The sequence below is a fragment of the Pongo pygmaeus genome, chromosome 9, assembly GCF_028885625.2.
Source record: "Pongo pygmaeus isolate AG05252 chromosome 9, NHGRI_mPonPyg2-v2.0_pri, whole genome shotgun sequence".
NCBI lineage: Eukaryota > Metazoa > Chordata > Mammalia > Primates > Hominidae > Pongo > Pongo pygmaeus.
In genome coordinates this window covers 66,743,477-66,767,263 of record NC_072382.2, presented here as the reverse complement: position 1 = coordinate 66,767,263, position 23,787 = coordinate 66,743,477, and the positions used below count along the sequence as shown (strand labels likewise).

Below are 23,787 nucleotides of genomic sequence, written 5' to 3'. Positions count from 1 at the left end.
CTGTGTTAGCCAGGATGGTATCAATCTCCTGACCTCATGACCTGCCCGCCTCGGCCTCCTGAAGTGCTGAGATTACAGGCGTGAGCCACCACACCCAGCCCCAGTTTGCTTATTTTTAAGTATAGTTGGGCCAGGCGTGGTGGCTCATGCCTGTAATTAATTCCAGCACTTTGGGAGGCTACGGTGGGTGGATTGCCTGAGCTCAGGAGTTTGAGACCAGCCTGGGCAACATGACAAAACTGTGTCTCTACTAAAATACAAAAAACTAGCCAGGCATGGTGGCACATGCCTGTATTCCCAGCTACTCAGGAGGCTGAGGCAGGAGAATTGCTTGAACCTAGGAGGCGGAGGTTGCAGTAAGTTGAGATTGCACCACTGTACTCCATTCTGGGCAACAGAGCGAGACTCCATCTCCAAAAAAACAGAAACAAAAAAACTAGAGAACACAGCCAGACATGGTGGCTCATGCCTGTAATCCCAGCTACTTGGGAGGCTGGGGCAGGCAAGTCCTTAAACCCAGGAGGCAGAGGTTGCAGTGAGCCGACATCACGCCATTGCACTCCAGCCTGGGTGACAAGAGCAAAACTCTGTCTCAAAAAAAAAAAAAAGTGCAGTTGAAGACTACTTTCAGTATGCAATAATTTTAGCTCATGGTGATGGTTAGATAGTAGAAAGTTCTGTTAAAAATGTAAACACCTAAGCCGGGTGCAGTGGCTCATACCTGTAATCCCAGCACTTTGGGAGGCTGAAGCGGGTGGATCACCTGAGGTTTAGAGTTCAAGACCAGCCTGACCAACGTGGAGAAACCCCATCTCTACTGCAAATACAGAATTAGCTGGGCATGGTAGCGCATGCCTGTAATCCCAGCTACTCGAGAGGCTGAGGCAGGAGAATTGCTTGAACCTGGGAGGTGGAGGTTGCGGTGAGCCGAGGTCGCGCCATTGCACTCCAGCCTGGGCAACAAGAGCAAAACTCCGTCTCAAAAAAAAAAAAAAATTTAAACACTTGGCTAGGCGTGGTGGCTCATGCCTGTAATCCCAGCACTTTGGAAGGCCAAGACAGGAGGGTCGCTTGAGTTTGGAAGTTGAAGTCCAGCCTGGGCAACATAGTCAGACATCATCTCTACAAAAAATAAACAAAATTAGCCAGGCATGGTGGTGCATGCCTGTAAGTCCCAGCTACTTGGGAGGCTGAGGCTGGTGGATCACTTGAACGTGGGAGGTGTGTAGGTTATAGTGAGCCATTATTGTGCCACTGTACTCTAGCCTGGGTGCCAGAGTGAGACCCTGTGTCCAAAAATGTAAAAACTTACAAAGTTAAATAGCTCCCAGACATGTCTTTTCATCTTTAAATGTTTCAGTGTGCAATTTTTAAAAGTACATTTTAGGCCAGGCGCAGTGGCTCACGCCTATAATCCCAGCACTTTGGGAGGCCGAGGCTGGCGGATCACTTGAGGTCAGGAGTTCGAGAGCAGCCTGGCCAACATACAGTGAAACCCTGTCTCTACTAAAAAACACAAAAATTAGCTGGACATGGTGGCACACATCTGTAGTCCCAGCTACTTGGGAAGCTGAGGCAGGAGAATCGCTCGAACCTGGGAGGCAGAGGTTGCAGTGAGCCAACATCGCGCCACTGCACTCCAGCCTGGGTGACAGAGTGAAACTCTGTCTCTAAGAAAAAAATAAAAACAAACAAAAAAAGTACATTTTAGGTTATACACCACTGTTAATGCACAACAATTATCTATAGACTTTTTTTTATAAATTAAAAAAATTATTTTATTTATTTTTTTGAGAAGAGTCCACGCTGTCACCCAGGCTGGAGTGCAGTGGCGCAATCTCGGCTCACTGCCACCTCCATCTCCCGATTTCAAGTGGTTCTCGTGCCTCAGCTTCCGAGTAGCTGAGATTACAGACACGCACCACCACACCCAACTAATTTTTGTATTTTTAGTAGAGATGAGGTTTCACTATGTTGGCCAGGCTGGTCTTGAAAACTCCTGACTCCTGAGGCGGATGGATCATTTGAGGTCGGGAGTTCTAGACCAACCTGGCCAAACATGGTGAAACCCTGCCTCTACTAAAAATACAAAAAATTACCCAGGCATGGTGGCACGCACTTGTAGTCCCAGCTACTTGGGAGTTTGAGGCAGGAGAGAATCACTTGCACCTGGGAGGCAGAGGTTGCAGTGAGCCAAGATCGTGCCACTGCACTCCAGCCTGGGCAACAGAGCCAGACTCCGTCTCAAAAAAAAAAAAAAAAAAAAAAGATTTTTTTCTTAACAGTGGGAAGTGAAAATTGGCTAAGAAGTCTACAGCATCCAGTAAAAGAGATTATATTCTCTACATAATGCATGCTCCCTTGCCGCTATACATTGGAGAAAACATGGACTTTGGAACTTCCTGGCCACTAATGATGGTTAAGCTACTGGCTTGTTTAATGTTTTGTCAGTTTCTCCCCAAGTTAGTAGATGATTGAATGGCCTACTAAAATTTTATTTGTTTTCTAGAATCCAAAATGATTGAGAAGCATGGAGGATACAAATTCAGTGCTCCAGTTGTGCCAAGTTCTTTCAATTTCGGAGGCCCAGCACCAGGGATGAATTGAGTTACCTCTTTCTTTCCTGCTGTGTGATTGTAGTGAAGAGCTTGTGTTCCTCCTAGTAGTGGTTCCAGAACTGGTTCATGTTATCTATTCTAAACTAATGATCAATAGATGGACAAAAGAAACAACAACCCCAGGAGATGGGACCTGATCATGCAACCTGGCACTGGAAAAGAAATCAGCGGGATTTTGGGGGTGGGGTGGGGGATGGGAGGTACCTTAGAGGGCGTATTTTCTTTATTTTTTGAAGAAAGTAAGATCCTGACTCTGAAGCTTCAAAGTGACACTGTGGAAATCTGAAACAAGAGGGGATGTCATGAAGGCAGCTTTTCTTTTTCTGAGGAAAAAATAGGCATGGGCTACAGGACTATTTAAAATGTCTCATTTACAGTATAAAACTCAAAGGTAGATGTAATTTTTACACCTATGAGTATTTGTCCAATTTCTGTCTCTTCCTCACCATTGGGTATCTATTCTTTATATGTAAATAAGATAAGGTCATCTGATAGCCTTATTCAGTCTTCATCATTTTCATTCATCATTGTTCCTATGTAGATTATTGGACATTTATTGTAGCACTACATAACTGATTATAAAAATCTGTAAATGAATTAGCACTTTCATATTGAAACAAGCCTGCTAGCCTATGTATAAAATAGCAAAATGTTTGCTGTTTATAAAAAGATGTAATGGGGTGGGGGGCAGGGGTAATTTCAAGTTATTAATTTAAAAATGAACTAGCAATTTTGTACCTGGTGACTTTGTGGTGCACTCACCTCTGATAGTGACTTGAATTCGGTATGTAAAAAGGGGTTAGTGGTATTTCATTGCTGCTAAAAATGACAACTCCCTCTGTGTCCTGTTTTTCTTAAAGCTGTCAGTGTACAAGTGGGTATTTGAATACCAGACCTTACTGTAAAAAATGAGAAAGGTGGTATCTAGAGCATGTAAATTGGATATAGAGTTCTACTCTTAAAGAGTTGATCTAAGAGTATGGCTAAACATCTATATATGCAATCTATTAAAAGAACTTAATTCGGCTATTATGTCTTGATTTGATTGCAGTTTTTTCCTAATTATAACAAATTTTTCCTCATTGGCCTGTTTTTAATCCTGTGCCTAGAAAGAGTACAAAATGAACACTTTAAAAAATTGATATTTAACACTTACCCACTCCCCTTTCCCCATCTCTTCTACCGCTCTTGTTGATTGTGGTATCTGATCTTGACTAGATAGGCTGAAGGCACATGGTTCCCTCCAAAAACCACTATTGATACCACTGTAAAAACAAGCCAGCAAAAAGATACTGTAGAGAGGTTGGCTTGCTTCCCTCTCTTCCTAACTGCATGTTGAAAAATAAGCCGTTATTGATCTTAAACATCTGTCAGATGAGTCATACATTGGGTTATTTTTTATATACATGTATACACAAAATATTTCAAATTGAAAGCAACATCTTAATGGATTCAAAACTATTACAAGCTGTTGTCTAAAACAGATGAGAAAAAAATTTATAACTGTAAAAACAAATGCACATATTGATATTTAAAATGCGTAATTAAGAAAACCCATTGTTGTTGTGTTTTTCTTGCATACCAATAATTAAGCCACTACTGTTGGCACTGTTTGGTTTTCTATTTTAACACTGAAGGAGTGAAAGTATTTCCTATATTTATGAATTTACTACTAAAATCTTGGCAAAAAAAGAAAAAAATTGTCTAACTTGTGTGGGTGAAAACTGTTAATCAAGTGTTTCTACTCCCCCCCCCCAAAATCCCCTGAAAGTTGGACACCAACTGTATACCCTAGGTTGCTTAAAGGGATTTCACTATTATATAAAGTCAATAAAAATGAAGTAGTTGTATATATGCAACATTGTGTACAGAGGGGAAATAATGAATAGTATTAAAGAAACATTCTTGTCTTCCTTTACCTTTAATCCCCTAATACCTAGTCTACTTTTTAAATTTTCAGACTTCACTGCTTTTTGAATTCATAATTCTAATTTTCACATTATTGTTAATGGAAAATCATATCTAATAAAGGTTTTAGTTATTCCCATGCACAGTATGAGAATTCTCGTTTGCTGAGGTTTTGTTTCAAGAAAATGTATTGGCATGTCTTTGAGAACATGTTTTATTGTCTCCTGTGTCATATAATCCAAACTAATCTCCATTTACAGACTTTAACTTGAAATTAGACCTTACAATTAAACTATTTAAATAGTGTTCAAATGATAGTTTCTAATGCATCAAATATATACCTCAGTTTTCATGATTTCCTTTAACATTATAGTTTGGTGTAGATCAAGAATCTTAACACGTGTCAGTTTCTAGATGAGGCTGCAGGATTTTTGGAAAATTTTTTGAATGTATTTACAATATTCTCTTGTAATTAGCTGCATAGGGACTTGTCTTTTTTTCTTTTTACATACAGTTTTTCCTACAGTTTTATTACCCTATAATTTTTTTTTTAGTTGTAGAAGTTAATTCTGATTTTGTGTGGATTTCAGTATTTATCTTTGTTAATGACAGATATTAGCATAAATCACTTTTGTAAATGTAAGCTTTCTTTTTTTTCTTGAAAAAGCTTTCTATTTATCAGTATTAAATAAAGGAAGTTAATCTGTTTCTCTGCAGGTAATAAAATAGTGACACACTGTATTAAGATAGTGACTGCTATACTCAACTCTGGAAGAGACTAGAGTATAAAGCATGAGTGGCAAAACCACAGCCCTTGGGCCATATGCTGCTATTCAGTCCCAGATGTAGCCCCTGAAGCAAGCATAAAGAAAAATAATTAAAAATTAAATTAATATGGAAAGTTAAAAAATGGATTACATTAGTATGACTAAACCATGTCTTTGGCAAAGATCTAACACAATGTCTTAAGTATAATAGGTAGTCTGTAAAATAAATGACTTAAATTTAAAACATCAGTTATAAAACTGTCAGTTCTGTTCTTTGTAATTTAAATTTTGGTAAAGATTTTCTGTGACCATTTATCAGTGCCTACTGAATTCTAGCTTTTATCCTTGCTGAGTTGGCCATTCTTGCAATAGCCACTTCACACTTTGGCTCATGGTAAACAAAGGTTACCTGGAAAGTGCTCTTGGAGATAGTACTGTCATCTCTCAATTGGGGGAGTTACCTAAATCAGACCTCCAAATTAGAGAAGGCTAGGATAATAGATTCTTTAACATAAACAGTTACATTTTAAGTTGACCTGGCAATCCAAAATCTAGCATTAGCAGAAGCAGTATGCTTCTCCAAAGGTCTTCTAGACCCAGGCTGTAACTCAGCTAACTAAAGTGATCCAATACTGTTCTAGGCCCTTCATCCTTTGTATGTAGTATTACCACTGAATAGATTTGTATGTAGTATTACGACTGCATAAAACAAGCAATGGGGACAGATATATCCCTTTCCTTTAGGGACCAATACAGTAGGCTATACTCATTGTTGCCCCTTATATAAAGGGTCAAAACATATTCTTATGACCATGCATATCAAAAGAAGCTGGACAATGTGGTTCTTAAGCTAGGCGAAATCTTTGGTTGTAGCACTATAGGAGAAATATATAAGTTTTTGAGTGTGCATGTGTCTGTGTGAGGTAGTCATCCCCATTCCAGGTGTTTTTTTGGTAGTTTTTTGTTTGTTTTTTTTTTCCTGAGATGGAGTCTTACTCTGTCACCCAGGCTGGAGTGCAGTGGCACAATCTTGGCTCACTACAACCTCTGTCGTCCAAGTTCAAGCGATTCTCCTGCCTCAGCCTCCCGAGTAGCTGGGATTACAGGTGCCTGCCACTGCGCCCGGCTAATTTTTGTATTTTTAGTAGAGATGGGGTTTTATCATCTCAGCCAGGCTGGTCTGGAACTCCTGACCTCGTGATCCACCCGCCTCAGCCTCCCAAAGTGCTGGGATTATAGGCGTGAGCCACTGCGCCCGACCCCCTCCAGGTGTTAAGGCACAGGTGAGAATTCACCTTTATATATTTATAGATGCTGGGCCAGGCACGGTGGCTTATGCCTGTAATCCAACCACTTTGGAAGGCTAAGGCGGGAGGATCGCTTGAGCCCAGGAGTTCAGGACTAGCCTAGGCAATACAGCAAGACCCTGTCTTAAAAAATAATAGGCTGGGCATGGTGGCTCATGCCTATAATCCCAGCACTTTGGGAGGCTGAGGCTGGCAGATTACCTGAGGCCAGGAGTTCAAGACCAGCCTGGCCAACATGGTGAAACCCCATCTCTACTAAAAATACAAAAATTAGCCGGGCGTGGTGGCGCATGCCTGTAATCCCAGCTACTCAGAAGGCTGAAGCAGGAGAATTGCTTCACCCTGGGAGACGGGGGTTGCAGTGATGCAAGATCACACCACTGTACTCCAGCCTGGGCGACAGAGTAAGACCCGTCTCAGAAAAAAAAATAGTGATAGTAGATTCTGCTTTCATATATAAATTGGGATTTGTCAATGACATACAATATTTGAGCTCTATAACTACCAGAGCCTTTTTTTTTTTTTTTTTTTTTTTTTGAAGACGGAATCTCGGTCTTGTTGCCCAGGCAGGAGTACAATGGCATGATCTCGGCTCACCTCAACCTCTGCCTCCCAGGTTCAAGAGACTCTCCTGCCTCAGCCTCCCCAGTAGCTGGGATTACAGGCATGTGCCACCACACCCAGCTAATTTTTGTATTTTTAGTAGAGACGGGGTTTCTCCATGTTGGTCAGGCTGGTCTCAAACTCCCAACCTCAGGTTATCCGACCACCTCAGCTTCCCAAAGTGTTGGGATTACAGGCATGTGCCACTGCACCCAGTCTACCAGAGCATTTTAAGCTTTCTTTCTGAATCTCTTTTTTAAACAAACCCAAGAAACTAGAAAAAGGAACTTCCTTAACCTGATAAAACGCATCTAACAGAACTATAAAGCTAATAGACTTGATAGTGAAAGAAAAATGTTCCACCAAAGACTAAGACAAGGATGCTCCCTTCTGCCACTTCTATTCAACATTATGCAGGAAGTCCTAGTCAGGGAAAATAGCAAAGAAGAAATAGAAGACATGCAGATTGGAAAGGAAATTAAAACTGTATTCACAGATGACATGATCTTATATCTAGAAAGCCATAAAGGATATACACACACAGCCCAGGCGCAGTGGCTCAGGCCTGTAATCCCAACACTTTGGGAGGCTGAGGTGGGTGGATCATCTGAGGTCAGGAGTTCCATACCAGCCTGGCCAACATAGTGAAACCCTAAAAACAAAAATTAGCTGGGCGTAGTGGTGGGCGCCAGTAATCCCAGGTACTTGGGAGGCAGAGGCAGAGGTTGCAGTGAGCCAAGATCCCGCCACTACACTCCAGCCTGGGTGACAGAGCAAGATGCTGTCTGAAAAAAAAAAAAAAACACACAAAAAAACACAAATAAATAACTTGAAGGTTGCAGGATGCAAGATCAATATATAAAAATTGGTGGTATTGGCCAGGTGTGGTGGCTCACGCCTGTAATCCCAACACTTTTGGAGGCCAAGACAGGTGGATTACCTGAGGTTAGGAGTTCAAGACCAGCCTGGCCAACATGGCGAAACCCCATCTCTACTAAAAATACAAAAAATTAGCCAGGCGTGGTGGTGGGCACTATAATCCCAGCTACTTAGGAGGCTGAGGCAGGAGAATTGCTTGAACCCGGGGGGCAGGAGTTACAGTAAGCCAAGATCATGCCAGTGCCCTCCAGCCTGGGCAAAAGAGCGAAACTCTATCTCAAAAAAAACAATTGGTGGTATTTCTATACAAGAGTAATAAATGATTTGAAAATGAAATTAAGAAAATTCCGGCCAGGCGCAGTGGCTCATGCCTGTAATCCCAGCACTTTGGGAGGCTGAGGTGGGCAGATCACAAGATCAGGAGATGGAGACCAACCTGGCTAACATGGTGAAACCCTGTCTCTACTAAAAAATACAAAAAAAAAAACTAGCCGGGCTTGGTGGCACACACCTGTAGTCCCAGCTACTCGGGAGGCTGAAGAATCACTTGAACCCAGGAGGTGGAGGTTGCAGTGAGCCAAGATCACACCACTGCACTCCAGCCTGGGCAACAGAGCGAGATGTCATCTCTAAAAAAAAAAAGAAAAGAAAATTCCATTTACAACAGCATTAAAAAACAGGAACAAGTAAGTACAAAACTTGGACACAGAAAACTACAGAATGCTGTTGAAAGAAAAGATGAAAGACACCCCACATTCATGAACTGGAAGACAATATTGTGAAGATGGCAAAATTCCCCAAATGTATCTATAGATTAAGTGTAGTTCCTATATAATCCCAGTTATCTTTGCAGGAACTGACATGCTTATCTTAAAATTTATATGAAAATACACGGGACCTAGCATAGTCAAAACAATCTTCAAAAAGAACATGATTTAGTAGCACAAGTACTGGTGTAAGAATAGACCAATGGGGCTGGGCATGGTGGCTCACGCCTGTAATCCCAGCACTTTGGGAGGCTGAGGCAGGTGGCTCAACTGAGATCAGGAGTTCGAGACCAGCCTGGCTTATCGGGGGAACCAGTCCCCAATATTTCAACATACATTCTTTCTATTTTCCATAAGTGTCAGCCGGTCTGAGAAATAGAGTATAAAGAGAGGAATTTTACAGCTGGGCCTCTGGGAGTGACATCACATATCAGTAGGCCCATGATGTCCCCTGAGCTGCAAAACCAGCAAGTTTTTATTAGGGACTTTAAAAGGGGAGGGGGTGTACGAACAGGGAGTAGGTCACAAAGATCACATGTTTCAAAGGGCAATAAAGATCACAAGGCAAAGGCAAAATTACAATTACTGATGAGGGTCTATGACCCACTGTGCACATATTGTCTTGATAAACATCTTAACAGAAAACACAGATCAAGAGCAGAGAACTGGTCTGACCAAAATTTACCAGGCTGGAATTTCCCAATCCTAGTAAGCATGAGGGTACTGCAGGAGACCAGGGCGTATTTCAGTCCTTATCTCAACCCCATAAGACAGACACTCCCAAAGCGGCCATTTATAGACCTCCCCCCAGGAATGTGCTCCTTTCCCAGGGCATTCCTTGCTGGGAAAAGAATTCAGCAATCTCTCTCTTACTTGCATGTCCGTTTATACGCTCTCTGCAAGAAGAAAAATATGGCTCTATTCTGCCCAATCCCGCAGCAGTCAGACCTTATGGTTATATTCCCTTGTTCCCTGAAAATTGCTGTTATTCTGTTCTTTTTCAAGGTGCACTGATTTCATATTGTTCAAACACATTTTACAATCAATTTGTACAATAGTGGTCCTGAGGTGATGTACATTCTCAGTTTATGAAGATAACAGGATTAAGAGATTAGGCCGGGCTCAGTGGCTCACGCCTGTAATCCCAGGACTTTGGGAGGCAGAGGTGAGGCGGATCACGAGGTCAGGAGATCGAGACCATCCTGGCTAACACAGTGAAACCCCGTCTCTACTAAAAATACAAAAAATTAGCTGGGCGTAGTGGTGGGCACCTGTAGTCCCAGCTGCTCGGGAGGCTGAGGCAGGAGACTGGCATGAACCCGGGAGGCAGAGGTTGCAGTGAGCCGAGATTGCGCCATTGCACTCCAGCCTGGGTGACAGAGCAAGACTCCGTCTCAAAAAAAAAAAAAAAAAAAAAAAGCATTAAGAGATTAAAGTAAAGACAGGCATAAGAAATTATGAGTATTATTAGGGAAGTGATAAATGTCCATGAAATCTTCACAATTTATGTTCAGAGACTGCAGTAAAGACAGGCGTAAGAAATTATAAAAGTATTCATTTTGGGAACTGATAAATATGAAATCTTCACAATTTATGTTTTTCTGCCATGGATCCAGCTGGTTTCTCCATTCAGGGTCCCTGACTTCCCGCCACACGGGCTAACATGATGAAACCCCGTCTCTACTAAAAATACAAAAATTAGCCAGGTGCAGTGGCACACGCCTGTAATCCCAGCTACTCGGGAGGCTGAGGGAGGAGAATCACTCATACCCGGGGGGCCGAGATTGCAGTGAGCCGAGATCACGCCATTGCACTCCAGCCTGGGCAACAAAGTGAGACTCCATCTCAAAAAAAAAAAAAAAAAAAAAGGGCATAGATAGACCAATGGAATAAAATTGATAGTCCAGAAATAAACCCTTACATTTATGGTCAACTGATTTCCAACAAGGATGCCAAGATCACTCAATATGAGAAAGAATCTTCAACAAATGGCTCTGAGACAGCCGGATATCTACATCCAAAACATGAAGGTGGTCTCTTACTTCACATCATATATAAAAATTAACTAAAGTAGATTAAAGGTCTAAATGTAAGACCTCAAACTTTAAAATTAGGAAAAAAACAGGAATAGGTCTGGGCATGGTGGCTCATTCCTGTAATCCTAGCACTTTTGAAGGTGGGTGGATCCCTTGAGCCTAGGAGTATGTGGCCAGCCTGGGAAACAGAGCAAAACCCTGTGTCTACAAAACAACACAAAAATTAGCCAGGCATGGTGGCACACAACTGTAATCCTAGCTACTCGGGAGGCTGAGATGTGAGGATCACCTGAACCCAGGGAAATTGAGGCTGCAGTGAGCTGTGATCACGCTACTGCACTCCAACCTGGGTGACAGAGTGAGATGCTTGTCTCCAAACAAAAAAACAGGCATAAATCTTCATGACTTTGGATGAAGGACTGGTTTCTTAATACAACATCAAAACACAAGCAAAGAAATAAAAAATCAAATTGGACTTCATCACAGTTACAAATTTTGTGCTTCAAGGACACTTTCTTTTTTTTTTTTAGACAGAGTCTCGTCTCGCTCTGTCACCAGCCTGGAGTGCAGTGGCGCGATCACGGCTCACTGCAACCTCTACCTCCCAAGTTCAAGCAATTCTCCTGCCTCAGCCTCCAGAGTAGCTGGAACTACAGGCGCCCGCCACCACGCCCGGCCAATTTTTTTTTTTTTTTTTTTTTGAGACGGAGTTTTACTTTTGTTGCCCAGGCTGGAGTGCAATGGCGCGATCTCAGCTCATTGCAACCTCCACGTCCCGGGTTCAAACGATTCTCCTACCTCAGCCTCCCGAGTAGCTGGGATTATAGGCAAGTGCCACCACACCTGGCTAATTTTGTAATTTTAGTAGAGACAGGGTTTCTCCATGTTGGTCAGAGTGGTCTTGAACTCCCGACCTCAGGTGATCCTCCCACCTCGGCCTCCCAAAGTGCTGGTATTAAAGGTGTGAGCCACTGTGCCCAGCCTTAATTTTTGTATTTTTAGTAGCAACGGGGTTTCACCACGTTGGCCAGGATGGTCTCAATCTCCTGACCTCATGAGCCACCCACCTGGGCCTCCCACAGTGCTGGGATTACAAGTGTGAGCCACTGCGCCTGGCTTTTTTTTTTTTTTTTCTGAGACGGAGTTTTACTCTGCTGCCCAGGCTAAAATGCAGTGGCACAATCTCGGCTCACTGCAGCCTTCGCCTCCTGGGTTCAAGCAATTCTGTTGCCTCAGCCTCCCAGGTAGCTGGAACTACAGGCACATACAACCATGCCCAGCTTACTTTTTGTATATATATATTTTTAGACGGTGTTTCACTCTGTCGCCCAGGCTGGAATGCAATGGCGCAGTCTCGGCTCACTGCAACCTCCGCCTCCCAGGTTCAAGGGATTCTCCTGCTGCAGCCTCCCGAGTAGCTGGAATTACAGGCGCCCACCACTATGCCCAGCTAATTTTTATATTTTTAGTAGAGACGGGGTTTTGCCATGTTGACCAGACTGGTCTCGAACTCCTGACTTCAGGTGATCTCCCCACCTTGGCCTCCCAAAGTGCTGGGATTACAGGTGTCAGCCACTACACCTGGCCAATTTTTTGTGTTTTTAATAGAGACAGGGTTTCACCATGGTGACCTGGCTGGTCTCGATCTCCTGACCTCAGGTGATCCACCTGCCTCAGCCTCCCAAAGTGCTGGGATTACAGGCATGAGCCACTGCGCCCAAAAGACACTTTCAAGAAAGTGAAGACAAGCCAGAGAAAGGGAGAAAATATTCGCAAAGTATATAACAGGCTAATATCCAGAATATGTGAATGAGTTTTACAATGCAACAGAGACAACTCAGTTAAAAAATAGGCAAGGAATCAGTAGACATTTATCTCATGAATATATATATATGGCCAGTATCACAGAAAAAGATGATTGACATCATCAGTCATTAGAGAACTGCAAATCAGAAACAAGGAGATGCCACTTCACACCTACTAGTATGACTATAATAAAGAAAAGATGGGCTGGGCGCAGTGGCTCACGCCTGTTATCCCAGCACTTTCCCAGGCTCAGGCAGGTGGATCACTTGAGGTCAACAGTTTGAGACCACCCTGGCCAACGTAGTGAAACCTGTCTCTACTAAAAATACAGAAAAATTAGCTGAGCATGGTGGTACAAGCCTGTAATCCCAGCTACTCGGGAGACTGAGGCAGGTGAATCACTTCAAGCCCGGAAGTGGAGGAGCAGAGATCACGCCACCGCACTTCAGCCTGGGCTACAGCGTGAGACTCCATCTCAAAAAAGATGGACAACTGGAAGTATTGGTAAGAATATGGAGAAATTCGCCTGTAATCCCAGCACTTTGGGAGGCCAAGGTGGGCAGATCAAGAGGTCAGGAGATCGAGACCATCCTGGCTAACACAGTGAAACCATCTCTACTAAAAACACAAAAAATTAGCTGGGCGTGGTGGCGGGCGACTGTAGTCCCAGCTACTCGGGAGGCTGAGGCAGGAAAATGGCGTGAACCCGGGAGGCGGAGCTTGCAGTGAGCCGAGATTGTGCCACTGCACTCAGCCTGGGCAACAGAACAAGACTCCGTATTAAAAAAAAAAAAAAAAAAGCCTCTCCCTCTCCCTCTCCCTCTCCCTCTCCCTCTCCCTCTCCCTCTCCCTCTCCCTCTCCCTCTCCCTCTCCCTCTCCCTCTCCCTCTCCCTCTCCCTCTCCCTCTCCCTCTCCCTCTCCCTCTCCCTCTCCCTCTCCCTCTCCCTCTCCCTCTCCCTCTCCCTCTCCCTCTCCCTCTCCCTCTCCCTCTCCCTCTCCCTCTCCCTCTCCCTCTCCCTCTCCCTCTCCCTCTCCCTCTCCCTCTCCCTCTCCCTCTCCCTCTCCCTCTCCCACTCCCACTCCCACTCCCACTCCCCTCTTTTTTCGGTCTCCCTCTCCTTCTTTTTTCGGTCTCCCTCTGTTGCCGAAGCTGGACTGTACTGCCGGGATCTCGGCTTGCTGCAACCTCCCTGCCTCGGGCTCCTGTGACTCTCCTGCCTTGGCCTGCCGAGTGCCTGGGATTGCAGGCGCGCGCCGCCACGCCTGAATGGTTTTTGTATTTTTGGTGGAGACGGGGTTTTGCCGTGTTGACCGGGCTGGTCTCCAGCTCCTGGCCTCGAGTGATCTGCCTGCCGCGGCCTCCCGAGGTGCTGGGATTGCAGACGGAGTCTCGCTAACTCAATGCTCAATGGTGCTCAGGCTGGAGTGCAGTGGTGTGATCTCGGCTCTCTGCAACCTCCACCTACCAGCCTCCTGCCTTGGCCTCTTAAAGTGCTAAGATTACAGCCTCTGCCCCACCGCCACCCCGTCTAGGAAGTGAGGAGCGTCTCTGCCTGGCCGCCCATCGTCTAGGATGTGAGGAGCCCCTCTGCCCGGCCGCCCTATCTGGGAGGTGAGGAGCGCCTCTGCCCGGCTGCCACCCCGTCTGGGAGGAAGTGAGGAGCGCCTCTGCCCGGCTGCCCCGTCTGGGAGATGAGGAGCACCTCTGCCCGGCCGCCCCGTCTGGGAGGAAGTGAGGAGCGCCTCTGCCCTGTTGCCCTATCTGGGAAGTGAGGAGCGCCTCTGCCTGGCCGCCACCCCGTCTGGGAAGTGAGGAGCGCCTCTGCCCGGCTGCCACCCCATATGGGAAGTGAGGAGCGCCTCTGCCCAGCCGCCCCTTCTGGGAGGTGAGGAGCGCCTCTGCCCAGCCGCCCCGTCTGGGAGGTGAGGAGTGCCTCTGCCCGGCCGCCCCGTCTGGGAGGTGAGGAGCGCCTCTGCCTGGCCGCCACCCCGTCTGGGAGGAAGTGAGGAGCACCTCTGCCCAGCTGCCCCATCTGGGAAGTGAGGAGCGCCTCTGCCCGGCTGCCACCCCCTATGGGAAGTGAGGAGCGCCTCTGCCCGGCCGCCCACTCTGGGAAGTGAGGAGCGCCTCTGCCCGGCCGCCCACTCTGGGAAGTGAGGAGCGCCTCTGCCCGGCCGCCCACTCTGGGAGGTGAGGAGTGCCTCTGCCCGGCCGCCCCGTCTGGGAGGTGAGGAGCGCCTCTGCCTGGCCGCCACCCCGTCTGGGAGGAAGTGAGGAGCGCCTCTGCCTGGCCGCCACCCCGTCTGGGAGGAAGTGAGGAGCACCTCTGCCCAGCTGCCCCATCTGGGAAGTGAGGAGCGCCTCTGCCCGGCTGCCACCCCCTATGGGAAGTGAGGAGCGCCTCTGCCCGGCCGCCCACTCTGGGAAGTGAGGAGCGCCTCTGCCCGGCCGCCCACTCTGGGAAGTGAGGAGCGCCTCTGCCCGGCCGCCCACTCTGGGAGGTGAGGAGTGCCTCTGCCCGGCCGCCCCGTCTGGGAGGTGAGGAGCGCCTCTGCCTGGCCACTCCGTCTGGGAAGGGAGGAGCGCCTCTGCCCGGCCACCCCGTCTGGGAGGTGAGGAGCGCCTCTGCCCGGCTGCCACCCCGTCTGGGAGGAAGTGAGGAGCACCTCTGCCCGGCTGCCCCATCTGGGAAGTGAGGAGCGCCTCTGCCCGGCCGCCACCCCATATGGGAAGTGAGGAGCGCCTCTGCCTGACCACTCCGTCTGGGAGGTGAGGAGCGCCTCTGCCCGGCCGCCCCGTCTGGGAGGTGAGGAGTGCCTCTGCCCGGCCGTCACCCCGTCTGGGAGGAAGTGAGGAGCACCTCTGCCCGGCTGCCCCGTCTGGGAGATGAGGAGCACCTCTGCCCGGCCGCCCCGTCTGGGAGATGAGGAGCACCTCTGCCCGGCCGCCCCGTCTGGGAGGTGAGGAGTGCCTCTGCCCGGCTGCCACCCCGTCTGGGAGGAAGTGAGGAGCACCTCTGCCCGGCCGCCCCCTCTGGGAAGTGAGGAGCGCCTCTGCCTGGCCGCCACCCCGTCTGGGAGGAAGTGAGGAGCGCCTCTGCCTGGCTGCCCCATCTGGGAAGGGAGGAGCACCTCTGCCCGGCCGCCACACCGTCTGGGAAGTGAGGAGCGCCTCTGCCTGGCTGCCCCATCTGGGAAGGGAGGAGCACCTCTGCCCGGCCGCCACACCGTCTGGGAAGTGAGGAGCGCCTCTGCCTGGTCGCCCCGTCTAGGAGGTGAGGAGCGCCTCTGCCCGGCCGCCCTGTCTGGAAGGTGAGGAGCGCCTCTGCCTGGCCGCCACCCCATCTGGGAGGAAGTGAGGAGCGTCTCTGCCCGGCCGCCCCGTCTGGGAAGTGAGGAGCGCCTCTGCCCGGCCGCCCCCTCTGGGAAGTGAGGAGCGCCTCTGCTCGGCCGCCCCCTCTGGGAAGTGAGGAGCGCCTCTGCTCGGCCGCCCCGTCGGGGAAGGGAGGAGCGCCTCTGCCCGGCCGCCCCGTCTGGGAGGTGAGGAGCGCCTCTGCCCGGCTGCCACCCAGTCTGGGAGGAACTGAGGAGCGCCTCTGCCCGGGCGGCCCCGTCTGGGAAGCGAGGAGCGCCTCTGCCCGGGCGGCCCCGTCGGGGAAGTGAGGAGCGCCTCTGCCCGGCCGCCCCGTCTGGGAGGAGAGGAGCGCCTCTGCCCGGGCGGCCCCGTCTGGGAAGCGAGGGACGCCTCTGCCCAGCCGCCCTGTCTGGGAGGTGAGGAGCGCCTCTGCCCGGCTGCCCTGTCTGGGAGGTGTACCCAACAGCTCCGAAGAGACAGCGACCATCGGGAGCCGGCCATGAGGACGATGGCGGTTTTGTTGAAGAGAAGGGGAGGAAGTGTGGGGAAAGGAAGGAGAGATCAGATTGTTGCTGTGTCTGTGTAGAAAGGGGTGGGCATAGGAGACTCCATTTTGTTCTGACTAGGAGAAATTCTTCTGCCTTGGGATGCTGTTGATCTATGTATGGCCTTTCCCCCAGCCCCCTGCTCTCTGAAACATGTGCTGTGTCAACTCAGGGTTAAATGGATTAAGGGTGGTGCAAGATGTGCTTTGTTAAACAGATGCTTGAAGGCAGCATGCTCTTTAAGAGTCATCACCACTCCCTAATCTCAAGTACTCAGGGGCACAAACACTGCAGAAGGCCGCAGGGTCCTCTGCCTAGGAAAACCAGAGACCTTTGTTCATGTGTTTATCTCCTGACCTTCTCTCCACTATTATCCTATGACCCTGCCATATCCCCCTCTCCGAGAAACACCCAAGAATGATCAATAAATACTTCAGAAATTAAAAAAATAAATAAATAAATAAATAAAATAAAGCCCATACGATGGACTTGGCAGATAAAAAAAAAAAAAAAAAAAAAAAAAAAAAATTGAAACCCTCATACATTGCTGATGGGATATAAAATGCTTATTTGTTGTGGAAGTTTGGCAGTTTCTCAAAAGGTTGAAAATATTGTTTTACGTAGACATGACCCAGCAATTCCACTCCTAGGTATATATACCAAAAGAAATGAAACACAGGGTCTGCAAAAAAAACTTGCACACAAATGTTCATAGTAGCATTATTGATAATAGCCAAAAGGTGGAAACAACCCAAATATCTATAAATTGATAAACAAATCGGGTGTATACACAACCAAATATTTGGCAATAAAAGGGAATTAAGTACTGTTATCACCCTGCAACCTGGATGAGGCTTGAAAACATTGTGCTAAATGAAGTCAGACAAAAAAGGTTCCATTAAAATGTAATGTCCAGAATAGACAAGTCCAAAAGGGCAGAAAGTTAGTCATGGTTGCCAGAAGCTGGGGGAAAGAAGGAATGGAAGTGACTGCTAATGAGTATGGGGTTTCTTACAGGGGTGATAAAATACTTTGGATTAGATAGTGGTGATGTCTGCACAACCTGAGTATATATATGTACTCAAGTGTATAAAATGGTGAATTTTATGATAAACAAATTATATCTCAAAAAATAATTTTCACAGGTTTCTTTTTTATTTTATTTTATTTATTTATTTATTTATTTTTGAGACAGAGTCTCCCTCTGTCGCCCAGGCTGGAGTGCAGTGGCGCGATCTTGGCTCACTGCAAGCTCCTCCCGGGTTCACGTCATTCTCCTGCCTCAGCCTCCCGAGTAGCTGGGACTACAGACGCCCGCCACCACGCCCGGCTAACTTTTTTTTTTTTAAATTTTTAGTAAAGACGGGGTTTCACCGCGTTAGCCAGGATGGTCTGGATCTCTTGACCTCGTGATCCGCCCGCCTCTGCCTCCCAAAGTGCTGGGATTACAGGCGTGGGCCACCGCGCCCGGCATGCAAACTTTTTTTTTTTTTGAGACAGAGTCTCGCTCTTGCGCCCCACCTGGAGTGAAGTGGCACGATTTTGGCTCATGAACCTCCGCCCCACAGGATCAAGCTATTATCCTGACTCAGCCTCCCGAGCAGTTGGGATTACAGGCACCCACCACTATGGCCGGCTAATTTTTGTTTTTTGCTTTTTTGAGACTGAGGCTCGCTCTGTCACCCAGGCTGGAGTGCAGTGGTGCGATCTTGGCTCACTGCAACCTCTGCCTCCCGGGTTCAAGGGATTCTCCTGACTCAGCTTCCTGAGTAGCTGGGACTGTAGGCGCATGCCACCATACCCAGATAATTTTTTGTATTTTTATTTTTTATTTATTTTTTGTTTGCTTTTTTGGGACAAAGTCTTGCTCTGTTGCCCCGGCTGGAGTGCAATGGCACGATCTTGGCTCACTGCAACCTCTGCCTCGCGGGTTCAAGCGATTCTCCCGCCTCAGCTTCCCAAGTAGCTGGGATTATAGGCGCCTGCCACCATGCCCGGCTAATTTTTGCATTTTTAGTAGAGATGGGGTTTCACCATGCTGGCCAGGCTGGTCTCAAACTCCTGACCTCAGGCGATCTGCCCGCTTTGGCCTCCCAAAGTGCTGGGATTACAGGCGTGAGCCACTGTGCTTGGCCAATTTTTTTGTAGTTTTAGTAGAGACGGGTTTTCATCGTGTTAGCCAGGATAGTCTTGATCTCCTGACCTTGTGATCTGCCTGCCTCATCCTCCCAAAGTGGTGGGATTACAGGTGTGAGCCACAGTGCCCAGCCTAATTTTTGTTCTTTTAGTAGGGATGGGATTTCGCCATGTTGGCCTGGTTGGTCTCGAACTCCTGACTTCAGGTGGTCCACCTACCTCGGCCTCCCAAAGTGCTAGGATTACAGGCGTGAGCCACTGTGCCCGGCCTAAACTGCAAACTTTTTAGTATATTTTTCATAGCGCTCATCAGAATCTCAAAGGAGTTGTCGAAGTGCTTAGGAATGACTGCTATGAATCATAAAGTGGGAATGGTGGAGATGGGCTAACATTTAAGCACTTTAAAAGCATCTCTGTGTTATCATATATCCTCCCTATCACATTGTGTCCCTATCACCCAAAAATGGGTGGTTTTACCTTACAGATGAGGCAACAGGTTCTGAGATAACTGACAGATCTATAGCTACAACTCCAAATGGAGAATGAGCCACTGGTTTGGATTTAAATTATTTTATGTTGAAAAAATCCACTCTCCACCCTTAGGGAAGTTTACTAAAAAAAAAAAAGTAAGTACACGATAAAAACATTGAAATATATTAGAAATAACTTGGTCGGGCACGGTGGCTCATGCCTGTAATCCCACCACTTTGGGAGGCCGAGGCGGGGGATCACAAGGTCAGGAGTTCAAGACTAGCCTGGTCAACATGGTGAAACCCCATCTCCACTAAAAAATAACAAAAATTAGCCAGGCTCAGTGGCACGCGCCTGTAATCCCAGCTACCTGGGAGGCTGCGGCAGGAGAATCGCTTGAACCCGGGAAGTGGAGGTTGCAGTGAGCCGAGATCCAGCCATTGTGCTCCAGCCTGGGCAACAGAGAGACTGTCTCAAAAAAAAAAAAAAAAAAAAAAAAAAGGAATGAAGTCACCTATAATCCCTTTTCCCAGAAATAACTGCGGTTTTTTTTTAGACGACGTTTTGCTGTTGTTGCCCAGGCTGGAGCGCAATGGAGCGATCTGGGCTCACTGCAACCTCCGCCTCCTGGGTTCAAGCGATTCTCCTGCCTCAGCCTCCCGAGTAGCTGGGACTACAGGTGCCCGCCACCACCCCCCCTAATTTTCGTATATTTAGTAGAGACGGGGTTTCACCATGTTGACCAGGCTGGTCATGAACTTCTGATCTCAGGTGATCCACCCTCCTTGGCCTCCCAAAGTGCTGGGTTTACAGGCGTGAACCACCGCACCCGGCCTTTTTTTTTTTTTATTCAGATGGATTCTCACTCTGTCACCCAGGCTGGAGTGGAGTGGTGTGATCTTGGCTCACTGCAACCTCCGCCTCCAGGGTTCAAGCCATTCTCCTGCCTCAGCCTGCTGAGTAGCTGGGATTACAGGCGCCCACCACCACGCCCGCCTAATTTTTGTATTTTTAGTAGAGACGGGGTTTCACTGTGTCTCGAACTCCTGACCTCGTGATCCGCCCACCTTGGCTTCCCAAAGTGCTAGGATTACAGGTGTGAGCCACGGCGCCCGGCCTGAAATAATTGCTTTTAAGCTTAACTCATCGTTTTATCTTTTTTCTATATATATCATATATAATTTCTATATATATGGTATACATATATATCATATATAATTTCTATATATATAGTATACATATATACTACTTTAATGCTTATAGCATGGTTTAAATATGCCAAAACCAACCAATTCTCCAGTAAGTTTTAAGTTACTGAAAGAAGTGTTTTAGAAAATATTATCTTAACAGTTTTTGAAGGGGGCTAGAAATAAGTTACCTCTTGTTCACGAAGTTGGGGAAATTATTTAATTTCTGCATTTAAGAGCTTGGGCTAGTACTGATTGACAGGGAAGCATTTTCAAGCCATTAATTTGACTGGATGTAACATGATATAAAGGAAAGGAGATGAATGGGATAACATTTTAAGCTTATGAATGGCTCTGAATACTATGTACATTTGAACTCTGTTCTATAGTCACTGGTAAATACTGTTAACACAAGGTTCCATTACCTGTGACAAATCAGAATTAGGTTTCTCTCTGAATCCAGTTACAATTATAGCATCCTATCCACCGCCACCATCACCGCCATTCAATTTTCAGAACCACTCAGTAGCTTCTGGGGATACAAAGATGTCCTGTAATTGCTATCTACAATAAGAGAGCGATTTAAAAATTCTTGAGATTCTGTATTACAGTGTTTTAATGAGTAGCCTACAGGCATGGGACTTAGCGGAACTGCATAAAAATATTCTGATGGGTTAAAAAACACTTCCGATTACAAAACACAGATACATGTGGAAGGAACAGAAATTATAAATTAAAACCATTTGTTTTTCAGCTGAGCTACTTCTCTGTAACAGAGAATGTATCCATTGGGTAGGAGACTGATTTAACTGAGCAAAATCCTCCAGTTAAAAGTAACCTAATCCTTTTTTTTTTTTTTGAGACGGAGTCTTGCTCTGTTGCCCAGGCTGGAGTGCAGTGGCGCAATCTCAGCTCACTGCAAGCTCCGCCTCGCCGGTTCACGCCATTCTCTTGCCTCAGCCTCCCGAGTAGCTGGGACTACAGGCGCCCGCCACCACGCCCGGCTAAATTTTTTGTATTTTTAGTAGAGACGGGTTTCACCGCGTTAGCCAGGATGGTCTCCATCTCCCGACCTCATGATCCGCCCTCCTTGGCCTTCCAAAGTGCTGGGATTACAGGCGTGAGCCTCCGCGCCCGGCCACCTAATCCATTTTTTATATGTGACACTTTTATTTTAAGGGCTTAAAAAGTAATCCGGGCCGGGCGCGGTGGCTCACGCCTGTAATCCCAGCACTTTGAGAGGCTGAGGTGGGCGGATTATGCGGTCCAGAGTTCGAGACCAGCCTGGCCAACATGGTGAAACCCCGTCTCTACTAAAAATAGAAAAATTAGCCGGGCGTGATGGTGGGCGCCTGTAGTCCCAGCTACTCAGGAGATTGAGGCAGGAGAATCGCTTGAACCTGGGAGGCGGAGGTTGCAGTGAGCCGAGATCGTGCCACTGCATTGCAGTCCGGGCTACAGGACGAGACTCCGTCTCAAAAAAAAAAACAAAAAACAAAAAACAACAGTAATCCGAACTGATTTAAACTTCTTTATTAACAGAATATGTGTTTAAACAAAGCTTAAAGTCCTATTTTCTTTCTATTGGCGTCTAGGACCCTATTACTCAACTATCCGTTGGTTAGGGTCTGCACCTCAAAGTAGGCTTAATTGTAAATCAAAATATTTACTATCCACACTTAGAGGGCTATCCGTAACATCTTTTTTATTTATCCCCGTCCACTCGATAATCGTCTGAAATGCAAGACATTAAGTTAAACATCATCCAGCTTTCTCCCTGTTTTTCTAAGCAGGATCCAAATCTGTTACAACAGGGTAGACTCTCATTCTCTTGGTAGCTCAATTCTACCCCCTGGCCTGGCCGACTTCAGAAATTTTGAGTCTAATACACCCACCTCATCTTTAGTCGGCCTGGTGCGCCAACGCAAATTTGTACTGAGTACCTTCGGAACTGACTAGTAAGTATATCCAAAGGTTTAGAAAGGGCTGGGTTAAGAGCTACAAGAAGCATTACCACAAGGGCCACAACTAATTTGTATCCATTCTTAGTAACTTTAGGGAACCAGACTGAATGCTTTTCCCACCCTTTTGACCTTCCTTTATTAGTTAGGGACACAAGAACATACAAAAGACCGTAGCCACACCAGTTCTGACGCCTTCAACTTTTGAATCCAAATTACGTGAAAGCACAAAGCATCAGTGGTGTCTCCCCGCGGAATCCAAGACCCCCCCGGCCGGTTGCCAAGCCGCCGGAATTTCAGCAGGAAAGGAAGGCTCACCCTCCCACCGCATGGCGATGCCCGGGCGACTGGAGAAGCTCAGGCAGGCTTGGAAGCCAATCCCCGGCATACGGCAGCTCTCGCGAATGCAGAGCCCTAGAGCAAGACCAAGGGCCTCGGCCGACACTGAGAGCCTCCAGGGAGAGGTCAGGTCTCTCTTTCTTTCCTATTTCTCCCTTCGACTTCCCTCCCAGCAGGCTGCTATTCAGCATTCAGCAATCGCCAGGCAAAGCCCTTCTGGTCTGCAGAACGCACTCCGGCAAGCCCACCGGGAGAACCAAAGCCGCCTCCTCGCCCCTGTGGGGAAAATGGCGCTCGTCACCCCTTCTCCCTCCCGGGTAATCACAAGGACCAGCCTCCCTCCCTCGCTACAAAATGGCGCCTCCCGCTGGGGCCCCAGAATCGGTATAACTCGCTAGTCAGTGAGGCGGGTTCCGTCTGGGATAAGCGGTTCTGTCAACCAGTTAGACACAGGAGCTTTGATTCTGCACTTTGCGCGAGCCACTCAGGGGCGGGCTGTAAAGTCAGGCTTGGCTGGCGTCAGTTGAGGGGGCGCGGCTAGGGCGGTTTTCTTTCGCGTCGACCAAACGTGGGCCAATGGAAAACCGGAAGCGTCCTGTGAGTGATGTAATGACAGCCCAATGGAAGCTGGGGGCGGGCCTCAGACACACTATGCGGGTTGCGGGGCCTGGGGGCCGGACGGCTGTTTCCTGTCCTGGTGCATGGTGGTCGGACGAAGGAATTGTTGGAAAATTTTCTCGGAGGTTCGTATATAAATGTGTTTTTACCCAGTGTGCATTATTCTCCGCCCGGCCGCCGCCCTCAGCGCGGCGGCGCGGGCCCGCTTGGGCCCGGGCTCCGGCTCCCGCTGCTCAGCCTTCGCCGCAGGCCTTGCCGATTCTATGGGCCGGCCGCGGTAGCGGCGTCTGGGCAGAAGCGGAGTTTATTAATAACCCGCGGCCGCCACTCTAGGCGGCGGAGCTTTTCTCGTTGAGGACTCAACCCCCCCCAACTTGTCTCTGAGCGATGCGCCCCGCCTGTTTCCCTCAGGGGACCGCCAAGGGGAGGGAGTGAAAGAGGGGAGGGTGGAGCCCTCGGGAACCTTGGCCGCGTTTCTCGGCC

General features: G+C 47.7%; 2 protein-coding genes across 13 annotated transcripts in view; both read left to right on the top strand.

Annotated features, from left to right (window-relative positions):
- The window catches only part of IPO7 (importin 7), a 61,442-nt gene extending 57,271 nt beyond the window's left edge, over positions 1-4,171 (top strand). For all 3 annotated transcript variants that reach the window (XM_054439290.2, XM_063671936.1, XM_063671937.1), the window contains one exon: positions 2,510-4,171. In XM_054439290.2, the coding sequence (XP_054295265.1) occupies positions 2,510-2,607 (98 nt within the window). In that variant the 3' untranslated portion in view covers positions 2,608-4,171. The remainder of the gene's footprint in view (positions 1-2,509) is intronic.
- Positions 4,172-23,190: 19,019 nt separating this feature from the next.
- ZNF143 (zinc finger protein 143) overlaps positions 23,191-23,787 on the top strand; it is a 66,073-nt gene continuing 65,476 nt past the window's right edge. For 4 of the 10 annotated variants that reach the window (XM_063671931.1, XM_054439288.2, XM_063671928.1 and 1 more), the window contains exon 1: positions 23,346-23,429. In XM_063671931.1, the coding sequence (XP_063528001.1) occupies positions 23,388-23,429 (42 nt within the window). In that variant the 5' untranslated portion in view covers positions 23,346-23,387. Of the gene's footprint in view, positions 23,434-23,787 lie in introns of all 10 variants that reach the window. The other 6 variants (XM_063671934.1, XM_054439286.2, XM_054439282.2 and 3 more) reach the window with 5 other exon arrangements.